At 40.0% G+C, this 11,984-nt stretch overlaps 1 protein-coding gene across 3 annotated transcripts in view; it reads left to right on the top strand.

Annotated features, from left to right (window-relative positions):
* The first annotated feature begins 5,460 nt into the window (after positions 1 to 5,460).
* The window catches only part of RFC1 (replication factor C subunit 1), a 37,669-nt gene continuing 31,145 nt past the window's right edge, over positions 5,461 to 11,984 (top strand). The window contains exons 1-2 of one of the 3 annotated variants that reach the window (XM_061379685.1): positions 5,461 to 5,603; positions 10,721 to 10,849. In XM_061379685.1, the coding sequence (XP_061235669.1) occupies positions 5,601 to 5,603; positions 10,721 to 10,849 (132 nt within the window). In that variant the 5' untranslated portion in view covers positions 5,461 to 5,600. Of the gene's footprint in view, positions 5,604 to 8,301; positions 8,323 to 9,799; positions 9,927 to 10,720; positions 10,850 to 11,984 lie in introns of those variants that run through there. The other 2 variants (XM_061379684.1, XM_061379683.1) reach the window with 2 other exon arrangements.

Below are 11,984 nucleotides of genomic sequence, written 5' to 3'. Positions count from 1 at the left end.
GGGAAATTTTGCTGTGGACAAGAGATATATGTACATCCCACTAACTATATGAAACTGCAAAGCAAGTTAGTATTTCTTTCAAACACATGCAACTGTTCTTCTCTCCTGTACAAAAATCTACTGTTCAGCTCTATGTACAGCAGCAGTACAAAATTAACAGCTGTCTGTTCCAGTCCTTAAGCAATTTCCCTAGATTTCTTTAAATACAGTTAGCAAAGATAATTAGCCCTGAAAGATGCTATTTCAGTATTGATCAATTTAACAATCCTGGTATACACAGCTGGGCCATCAGTACAGCAAGTATCTTACCGAGCAATATAATTTAATGCAATATAATCTTTTAACATGTATCAAATTACAGCAAAACTGCCTGTACTGAGATATAGTCAACTTACTCAATACAGTAAGACTGATGCCTGCTATTTTTGCTTTTCCTAAGGTACACTAACATAAAGTGTATCCACAGGTAGACCACAGTTGCTGATGCGATCTGTGGAACAAGACAGTGATGTGAAGTAACTTTGTGTTCAAGAAAGATATGCATGTAAATCTGAAATCTGAACATGGGAACAACTTACCTAAGTATAACCCTCTGCTTAGATGAATTAGCCCTGCTGGCATGTAAGACATGGAAGTCCAGATGGACTGCTGGGCTACTGCCACTCTACTGCTCTTTCTACCTGTGAGAGTATGCCTGCAGCATTGCATAATGTAACTGAGACATACTTTAGTTTAACAACAAAGCTGATTAATCAGTTGAAGACAGGAGACATTTTATTTGTTTTTATAATAAACAACAAAACAACAATGCATGTGCATAACCATTTCTCTGCAGCAACAAGAAACAGTTTAATCATAGAGGAATGCTCCCATTGATATCTTCTGCACTGCAAGATTCCTGCTGGTGAGGTAGCTGTGCATCTAACCTGAGTCTCTCTCATATAACAAACACAGCATTCCCTCAACTACCTGAAGTAACTGGTCCACACATCTCAGCCAAGATCCCACCAAAGGCAGCTTGGGAAAGAGAGGAGTAGATAGGGACTGTACCAAGTCGTTCTGCTGTATATACTGACATGCTCCTTTTCTATTCTGTGGAATAGCATTTGAAATGCTAATTTGGATAGTTATTGCATGAAGATAATATTTCTATTTTAACACTTAAAAACTTTGATTGTATGTATGGTACTTTATGAAAGAAAACTCAAACACAAGTCACTATGGATGTCCCTGTACTTCTAAAGCAGTTAGTTATCACGATTATCAGACGCTTATATTCAAAATGCTCATGACAGCTCTGTAATACCATGCAATGCCTTGGAAAGGTAACGTGAACAGGCTTCTCCCCACTAACTATGGCAGAGTTAGTACCACTGGCATCTTACTGCAGACAATGAATTGCATCTGCATGAGATGTGAAAGGTGCAGCAGTGACTTGTGCTCCCAGACACTTGATATGGACAATGTTATGACCTGTATTTCTTTCCTTATTATTTATATGAGTGGAAGCATGCTATAATCAAGGTTCAAAAATGTTTCAGTTTTTCAGGCCTCTGAATCCAGTTTCTTACTGCCTTGTCATACTTAAGTGTTTGGGCTATAATGTTACTTGATAAAGTTAAAGAGGAAGCAATTTAACTGATGGGAGTCATGTAGTGACTTGAATTCAGAAGGTTTTGATTAGCTAGCTGAGTTGGGGAAAGACTGTGATTCCTAATTTGGAAAACAATTAGCATAGATGAGGGAGATGTGACCAAGGACTGTTGAGAAGTGAGCGTGCAGAGAGAGGGGAAGAGGAAGGAATTAATTATTCCAATAGCTCAAAAAGGCAGTCAGTAAAGGCTCCATATAATGCTGTATGTGGTTGTCAGTACAGTGCTGCACAGTGGGATTTCCTGTCTCTGGCCATGCACTTAATGAATCTGGTTTCAGAATGCCTCAAAGGTGGGAGAGGCTGAGGCCTCTAGGCAATCGCCATTACTGCTACTGCAGTTGGGAAGTCTAGTGACTATTCAGTTTGATTCTCAGCTATCAAATTTCCTTTCTTTGTCTCTGCCAAGGCAAGTGATTCAAATTTTAAACACAACTCTTCACTTAGCACTGAATATGTATTCTCCTTGGTTTAGGGGCTCAGCCTGAAAGCCTGGGGTTTGACCTGCAGAAATGCTGAACACATTAGTCAACAGGAGTTTTGAATGGATGCAATGTCAGGCCAAGCAGACAAGTCAAGCCACATTCATTCTGCCTCGGTATGTAAATGAAGAGAGAGAAAAGACCTAAAGACAAAGTTCACTTACAAAAGTGTAATGTTTACATTAGCATCAGCTGCTAGGGGCTAAAAAAAGCACAACTTATGTAATGGCCCTCAACACTGTGATGCAAATCAAACACTTGTTTTTGCCCTATACCTTTGCCTTATACAGCAAAAACTGTTTGAGACGGGCTCAGGTCTTTTCTAAAGACGCATAATTGTGATGGATTCTATAGAAAGCCTAATGTAAATAGAAACTAGACCACAGATTTACAAAGAATTTTTGGAATTTTTGGTCTGCAACAAAATGCTAATTACTGTTTCTACAAAGTGAGAGAAATTTGGCGTTCTTTACTAGAGACTCTAGTAAGCAAAGTATCTCTATAGGAGGCCTCCAAAACAGAGCCTACCATCTAGTAAATGACTACTTTAATGCCTATTAATGCTATGAAAAAATACAAAATTCAACCTGAAATTTTGATTTCAGGAAATGTAGTTTTGTTGTGTTTTCCTAATCATTTTAGCATTACCATACAGTATTCCTCCAGGGCAATTCCTAACCTCAGAGGTCCTCTGGACACATACAAAGCTCAGAACATCTCTGTTCTGTTATAAAGATTTCTTAAATGATCAATGGCGTGTTGTCCCCTAAAACATGTAAGACACAAAGCCTTATGGACTTCAAAAGTATCTCAGCGTTAAGTTACAAGTATCTGCCTCATATTTCTATTGAGTTTCAAACAATTCTAAGTACAGATTTTGTAGAGCAGTAAATAATACATTGCTTCAAAAGTTGCAGTAAAAGTTGTTTTAAATTTCAAAATTGAATCAACATATCAATACGGAAAAAAATTAAATAATCAAGAAAATAACAGAAATACTTTTTAAAAACTTTGTAAATATAAGAAAATGTATTTTTCTAATAGCAACCTCCTGTTAATAAGAAAGACTTCACTAATAATAACAACTGGGCCTGGTTTTGTTCAACAGAGGAAAAACCCTCAAGCTCAAGAATTAGTATTTCAACTTTTTCATGTATTCTGGAAAAAAACCTGCCACCATAAAAAGTCAAATAATCTGCAATTTTCAGAAAGGTACAAAACAAGTCTAATTTTTTAAATTACTTATCTTAGTTGTAAATAGAGTGATGATGTTGAGTGTACTTTATAGCTACTTTTTAAAAAGCTGTACTTTTAGTCTTGTAATATGCCTTTGAAACATGACCCATGTTCACTTATAGACTCAGAAAGGTTACTGCCTTCATTTTATCTCACAAAAGGCATCATAATACAAGTATTCAGGTTTTGTTCCCTGTATCAGAGTGAGGTTTTTCCCACTTCAGTGGTTTCGTAGCCATCCACATAGGAACAGAGGTATTCTGTCTCCTGACCATGCCCAAGAGTGAATAATAGTCATTCCAGGTTTTCAGTTTGATCTCTTCATAAAGGGTTAAACTCTTGCCTTCCAAGAAACATGAATGTGTCACAAGCCCACATGCAGATAGTGCTCTGCTGGATGTTATTCTAGGCAAATTTATCAACTACAAATACAGATAACCACCTGCAATAATTCTTTTAGCATTATTTAAACAGTCATTCTGCCTCTTACCAATGTCAGCCATTTTAACTACTCTTTAGTTCTGGTATCAGGAATACACACAGCTTTAAAAAATACATGATGAGAATTAAATACTAAAATACAAACACATCATTGGAAATGTTTTTCTAAAGTGATCCCAGTTTTGTTTGCATACCCATTGTAGTTGAGTGCATATGGAATAACTTGCAAAAGAGGCTGAAAAAAACAGCCTGTGCTGTGGGTCTGCGCTTACTTACTCGCTCTGTCATGTCTGTCTTATGCAGAAGTCCAAACTCACAAGCTATGCTAATGTTGAAAATGTAAGAGATGCCTGACCACGTGTGTTCATAAATGATCAATTTTTATACAAACAGGATCTTACAAAGTCCAACTTAAAGAATTAAACAGGAATGGTAATAGGTTATCATTTGCATTCATGTTTTCTCAGATAGAACAAGATCTGACTTTCATATCTCTGTTTCGCTGGAGTTTGACCAGACCACCAAGTAGACAGTCACTTGTTCTTGGAGGCAAAAAACAGAAAAAGGAAAGAAAATGAAGTGGATACAGAAGATATACAAATGACAATACTAGAAACTGCACTTTGAGACAAGCACAAATCTTCACCTTTTTCACGAGTAGTTTTAACGTCACAAATTCTGTTTGGCCTCCCCATTCTTTTCCAAGACTCACAATAATTAGCAATTCAGTTGGCAGAATCTAAACATCAGATGAGTGATTACTGAGAGGGAAATGGGTTTTATTGGGTTTGCCCCGTTTATTTCCTCCCAGTGTTCAGCAAGCACAGGGAAAAAATGGAAGAAAACATATAAGATTTCATTAGACATTTATTAGAAATTAAATAATGGGTGAAGACAGAGTATAGGTTTCTAGTTTCTCTTTGACTCCTCAGATGTAGGCTCTGAGCTCTGCTAAGCTTTAATGCATGGGAGAAAATACCCTAGAGGAATCAAGGCAGAGAATATGCCAGAGGAATTAAATCCTAACACTTCCTGCACAACCAGGAAAGAAGAATGAAGGGACCAACAAGCAATTCATCACAGGGCAGTTATTGTGTATTCTGCACTGACACATACCTGACTTGCAGTGACTGCACTAAAATACTGTTTTTAGTTAAAAAATATTGTGGTGGTACAGCAGCTACATATTCTGAAATTGCCTCTAAACTTTAGCCAACTTGTTCTATTCTCCTGATGTAAACTGCACTTCAGCCCTCCAGAAACGGCTGTTCACGTACTTGGGATGCTTCGTTTTGTCTCAATACATTAAACCCCGGTGTATCTCAACGAGCCTGGAACAGTTCACTTTGTTGTAACGGTTAAGGCTGCCAACTCCCTTTCTCTGTCAGCGGTGTCCTAGGCCACAGCGATTCCCTATGGCGCCGCAGCCCTACATTTTGACGCGCGCTGCTCGACCCGTTCCCGTTCCTGCAGGCCAGACCCGCAGCAGCTGCCAGACTCAGCACCGCGATTAGAAGCGGTGCAGCCCAGTGGCAGGGTACCGGTTGTTGACGCCTGCACTGGCAGCAGCAGAGCGGAAACAGGAAGGCGGCCGCGCAATGATGCCGCGGAGGCCCCGGCTGCAGGGCTAGGCCGCCGCGGAGCTCCCGACACTACCAACGCAGGCCGCCCCGCCCCGCCCGTCGCAGCTGTGACGACAGTGCCGCGCGCCGGGTTGCGAGAGTTGGCGCGAAGGTGGGAGGTATGGACCCGGAGCTGTCCCGCTAGAGAGATCAACCGCCGCCAGCAGCATGGTGAGCGCGGCGCCGAGCACCGCGGCCCCCTCCATCTCTCTCCCCCTCCGCGGCTCCTCCCGAGCGGGAGAGAGAGAGAGAGAGAGAGAGAGAGGGAGGGAACGTTAGGGAACGTTGCGCAGCGTCCCGTAGCGTCCCGCCAGCGGCGGGGCCGGATGGGCGTCTGTCCCGGAGCGTGGCTGCAGCCCCGAGGGAGTTGGGGCCGTCGGGACTCGGCGTGTGCTGATCCGAGCCTGTGTTCCAGGCCGTCACAGGCCGCTGTGGCTATGGCCGAGCGGTTGTGAGGCTGCACGGGAGAGGCCCCCCTCCCGCCCTGCCGCGCTCGCCCTCTGCGCGTGCTAGGAAACAACCTCCTGACCGAGGAAATGCGCCCGTTTGTGCCCTTGTCCCGAGGGGGAAGCGGCTGCGCCCCTACAGTTTCCCTCCCGAAACCGGGGGGTGAATCAGGCGCGGACTATGGGCGCGCTCGGGGGGAAAGGTGGCCACGCCAACCTCTCGCTGAAGGCAGTCTGCTCAAGTTCTAACTCTTCCTTTAATTTCAGTAACGGCATACACGAAGGCGTTTCTGCTGCCGAATTGGACAGTGTGCAGTATTGGCAAAAAGCAGTTCAAGTGGGGAAAAACGGATGTAAAAGTCTAGAAGTAAAGACTTATAAATAAGTAATGAAGGATGCAACCCTCAGTAGGATGAAAGAATTTGTAAATGTACACGTGTTCATGTGCTTTCCGCAGTACTGTTCACTTATTCAGCCATCGTAAGATGGTATCCCCTGTTAATTTCTGACTCAGACAAGTTTTCTTCTACTGAGGTGGAGTTTCTGTGCAGGTGTCTACTGCCTTAATTACAAATGCTGTTCGAAGCCAGTGAAGTTCGATTTTGGACTCTACAGTATTTAACTTTGTTTAGATCTTACACTTGATGCTCAGCAATGGTGGGCAATAAACTCTTGAGTGTTTCACAGTATTGACAGAAGTCTGCCAGCTCCAAGAATCACAAGACTATTAAGCTGTGATGTGTTCATGGTTTGTTAGGGGTGGCTGATGACATTAAATTTATGCACAAGGACAAGTTTGCCTCTCCTGCCATCACCTTTTTAGAAAACTGACCTTACTGAAAGACTTGCTTCCTCCTTTCCCACCTTCCCGGGAAGAAGGATTTCTCCCTCTATGTAGTGTTCTGAATGTCACGTCTCACGATGTCTGGCACTTTCTTAGAAGTGAGGAAGACAACTATCGTTTTGTGGAGAGGATGGGTTTCTTCAGCCCATTCCCTTTTCAGTGTTAAAGAGGAAAGCCTGTAAAACCATCACTGGTGCAGCTGCGGAGATAGAAGCAGAAATACAGTGATAGTAACCATGTAAGGTTTTCATGTAGTGCCAAACATAAGTAGCCTGGGTTGGGTTGGTTCTGCAGCATCTTCTCAGCTGTGCTGAACTGATGTGTGTGGAGTTACACAATGAACTGATCTGTGTTAGAAGGGATTTATTTCTTTACCCAGATTAGTGACCTGACCCAGTTCCCAGGCAGAATGCTATACTGAGGGAATGGAGGACTAGGAGTGGGGGCTACTTGAGTAGCCCTTAGCTGAGGGAGACACTCACTCATATGGCTGGAGCTGTAGCATCAGCTGCTGTGTACTTAGAACTGTGGTACTGCTCAAAAAATACTGTGTAATACCTGTGCTGCAGAACCACCATTAGTGAATGTTAAGTGTAGTTATCCAAGCAAGTGTTACTGAAGTGAAACTATAAATTTGATTTCAGTTAGTGCAGGTTTTCTGGACACACCACATGACAGAGCTGATGTTTGCACAAAACTTACACTCAGATAAGCATCTGTAAATAAATACTGTTCTTTTAATGCAAGGCTCTCGTGGACACACTTAAGAATACCTAAATAAGTTGCATTATTTTCTGTTGCAGTCACTGAGCTAGATGGGTGAAATTCAAGTTTCTATCTCACATTGTATTTTGACATGCAAACTGAATTATATGATGTTATTTTGGAAAGTATTCTACCTTACTGAACACCACCCTTCTGAAACACTGCCTATTACTGTTAGGTTGAGGTGGTTCTAACATCAAAGTAGTTGATTATTGGTGTAGGGGCCTTTTGAAATGCAGGAAAAAACCCAGCATGGAATATTTATGGCTTTTATAACTGACTTTTTTGAGCTGGGTATTTACTAAGGTCTTAAAAGTCACCCTGATAAACTCTTTGAATAATCAGTCTTTGTGCTACCTGACAACGGAGTTTCAGTTTCTATCCATGTTATTTTCAGTAAGACAGACACAAGTCTTTCAAGGGTAAACCTGCAACTTGGCATGATGAATTGCTGTGGTCTCCTATTATTGCGTAAGGTGGAGGATTTAAAGCGGTAGTCAAAACTGGCAAGAACTGGACAGCACAGCCACTGCTGGGATCATACAATTACTAAGATAGTTCAGCAGGAACCAGGGCACAGCATTTTAGCCTGTGCATGTACACCTGAACACAGCTTTTAGGCTGTTCAGATGCTATGCATCAATTACCTCCCTAATTTAGTGAGAATGGTCAGAAATTCTTACTTAGTTCCACCTCTTCCTTGGGTAGAACTGCTCAAAGTTACATGTCCTAGTGGTGCTGCTGCTGAAGCACCCATGGGTGAGACCACAGTAATAGAGCCTTGCCTCTAATTTTAGCCTTCTGGGCAAGGGGACCAGCTGGGATAGCTATGCTGGTTAGTGTATTTCCAGGATACACAAGACTGATGACTTTTGTAGGTTTTGGGGGAAAGTTCTAGAAGGAAACTTGTTAGTTGCATTGGCACACACCTTATTGGAATGGTTGAAAGCTAAGCATACACAGTTTTTCCACCTGGTGAACTTGTATATGTATAGCATTATATACCAATAAGATGATCAGTCAAAGTATGTTAAATAGATAAACCCAGAATGGACACAAGTGATCCTCTCTGAGATCTAAGCCTATGTAGTAGTTTATAAATAAATTCTGCAATGAACTAAGGATTTATCTGGCATCTCTTAGTAAAGGGCATGAAAATTCTGTTTCTCATGATTCTTGGATAAAAGCTTTACTGAAAGATAACTTTATTGTTGCTCTGTGGCATTTTGTGAATTAAAGGTACTTACGAAGAGCTAACTTGATCACTTATGAGAACTGATGAAGAAGAAAATAATTTACATGTTATAATTTAGGCCTTAGCAGTTCAGGAGCTGTGGTATGAAAATAGTGGAAGAAGCTGGGGCAGGCAGGTCTATTTAATATATTTTTCTTTCTTAAGTCTGCATTTTAGAAACCAGGATATGATGGTATTTTCTTGTGTAAGTCTATTAAAAAAGTAATTTAATATTATTGCACATAGTGTTTGCAGAGCAGCTCACTTACTAGCTGTTTTTAGTTAAAATACTAAAATGAATAGTATTACTATTGATCTAAAATTTAGTCTCCAAATATTTTAAGCCAAAAAGTACAAACTATAAAAGAAATGAAGACTTAAAAGTAACTTTATTTTGCAGTGTTGGAGTAAGTATTTAAACTATTTTACTACATAAAAGATCTAATAAGACTTTGAATAAATTTTTATGTTGCCTATGTTACCTTAAGCCTAAAAAGAAGTCAGTAATAATGATTGAGTTATCGAGTCCACAAATCTATATTTAGACTTTTTAACTGTAGGTATAGACCTGTTAGCTATAGGTATTAGCAGTCAAAACTTCAGAGCTTATATAGTACTGCATTTATATTGTAGGAGTACATGTAAAATAGCAGAGTGTTGAAAATTTATACCTCAAGGTATAAATTCCATGGATGGAAATGTATGAAGTCTCATTGAGAAAGAATGCTTCCCAGTCTACCATTGTGTTTTTTGCTGAATCCATATTATTATGTGCAGGTAAACCACAAGGAGTCTAAATTTTTACAGGAAACAACGTTTTTGGTTCTGCAAAATTGTTTTAAGCTAAATACACTAAATAAACCTTTACATGTCCTGTATTTTGTGTATGCTTTCAAATTATGTATTGCATTGTTTTTAAGCCCTATAGGCTCTGATAATCCAAACCACCAGGGAGATCTTGAAAAGCAGCCTGAAACATGCCTGGTCAGACTTTTATGGAGTTTTCTTAAGAGTTTACTGCTTTGCTTGTAGTTCCCTGTAAGAATAAACAGACTACCCAGATGAACTCAATGATGGCAAATAGCTATCAGCTGGATAGAATATAGTCCTAATCCACATCCTTTACCTGCTATATATTTAGGCCATAGGATGCATTTTCTTCCTCTAAAATGGCTGCTATCCCTGAAGTTAGTGATAACAACCAGGTATGCCTTTTCTCAGTTTTAGTTTTAATAAAGCTGAAATATTAGTATTTTCAATGGAAGTCTGATTTGGCTTTGTGTGTATAGTACTTTTTTAAAATTGAAGCTTCAGCTGCTGATCTGTATAGCTTAAAAGAAGTTTCTTGTGGTTATACTGTGGTCAGATAATGAAATAAGGTTACAAATAGGCTTTTTTGAGCTCTTTGTATGAAGTTCTTTGTTCAGATTTTAATCTGTTTCTTGCTGGCTATGGTTTTTAATGATTGAAATTGAGTTTACTCAGTTATTGTCCTAAACTTGTGAGAAGGTGGAGGATGTGGTATGTCCCACTGCTTGGCTGTTCCTAGCTCTTGATACTTTTCTGTATCTCTCAATTGGACACTACCTCATTCCTGAGTTGATGGTGTTGACTATAGAAATGCTTTGGGCTAGGCTGGTGGTGATTAGTTATGAAAAAAAGAATTCTAACTGTATCTTGTCATATGTCACTATTTCACTGCTAGTGGAAGTTTGTTTCCACTGCTAGTGGAAGCGTGTATCGGTGAAGATGTCCAGCTAAGGGAGAAATTAACTCTTTTTTGCATGATTCAAAGACAAGAGAAAAATAGTTGGTGTCTGAGCAGCTATGTTTAACTAGCTGGGCTTTGTTTGCTTAATTGGGAACAAAATTTCAAGATCATCAAATATTAATGGAGTTGCTGACAAAGTAACTGAAGTGCTTTGCTGTTCTGTAGTATGAAACTTCTGAGAGCTGTCCGTATTTAAAACATTTATAAATGAATTTTCCCTTTACCTAGGATATCCGGAAATTCTTCGATGTTGTAACTCCTGGAAGGCGACAGGAATGTGAGACAGTGAAAAAGAGTGCAAACATTAAAAATGGTGAAGGACCCTCATGGGGGAAGAAAAGGGAAAAGGAGACCAAGGTTAGTTTTGCTTTTCTTACCTGTGAAGTGCTCGGTTTCTTGGATATAGGATTGTTTGTGTATCCAGCATTTTTAAAGTCATAGTTCTTACATACTGAAAAAAGTGCTGTATGTCAGTTGTTCTCATAGGCATGGGAGGAAGCTACCACTTAATATTAACTTCTTGCAGCAAAACTGTAGGTGGTGAAGAAAATTGCTAATTTAAAAAAAACATTTGGGTTGTAGGGCATGGGAGAGGTAGGTAAAAATTCTTAGGCTTAGGTGCTAAAGTAGGAATAATCTGATCTATTTGAAGTTGTTTTAGCTGTAGTCGAAAGTTCTCTGAGTAGCTCAGCTTATCTAATTTTTAATTAAGGTTGAGGCTTATGCATAGAAGATGTAGGTGTATCGGAAAGACCTCATAGCAGCCGTTCAGTACCTGAAGGGGGCCTACAGGGATGCCAGAGAGGGATTCTTCATCAGGGACTGTAGCAACAGGACAAAGGGTAGTGGGTTTAAACTTAAACAGGGCAAGTTCAGGTTAGATATAAGGAAGAAGCTCTTTACTATGAGAATGGTGAGGCACCAGAATGAATGCCTAAAGAAGTGGTAAATGCTCCATCCGTGGCAGTGTTCAAGGCCAGGCTGGACAGAGCGTTGGGTGACATGGGCTAGCTTGAGATGTCACTGCCTCACACAATTATCTAAACTGTATAAAAAAGAAAGGGGTGGAAAAAAGGACTTTAAAATCACCTGCAGAATGGAAGGATTTCTGTGGGATGGAGATTTAATGTGAAGCGTCACAGTCATGAAGTAAGATTTTACTTAAAAATTGGCTGTGTAATTTCACTTGTTTCAATGTGAAAATAAAGGACCATTCAGTGCAGCTGAAAGACACAGCAGTTATGTCATGTGATCTTTTATTTCTACTTTGCAATTCTGCAGTTATATCAAAGGTTTCAGAATTGAGTGTAGATTATAAAATGTGTGGTTATGCTTATCTAGAATTATATTTTTAGAAGCATTTACAGCTGTGCATGACTACAAAACAAGCAGTTTGGTAGCCCCAAGGAACTTCCTATCTGTGCAGCTTGTGATTTTTATTTTTATTTTTAATATCCAAAACTTGTAAATCTGTTTCTTTAAAAAAGAAAAA

Source organism: Neopsephotus bourkii, unplaced genomic scaffold (assembly GCF_033783945.1).
Source record: "Neopsephotus bourkii isolate Nb327-2 ecotype Australia unplaced genomic scaffold, CSIRO-AGI_Nbou_v1 NB_1780, whole genome shotgun sequence".
NCBI classification, from domain to species: Eukaryota; Metazoa; Chordata; class Aves; order Psittaciformes; family Psittacidae; genus Neopsephotus; species Neopsephotus bourkii.
The sequence above is the reverse complement of the archived record's forward strand: the minus strand, read 5'-3'. Positions and strand labels throughout refer to the sequence as shown.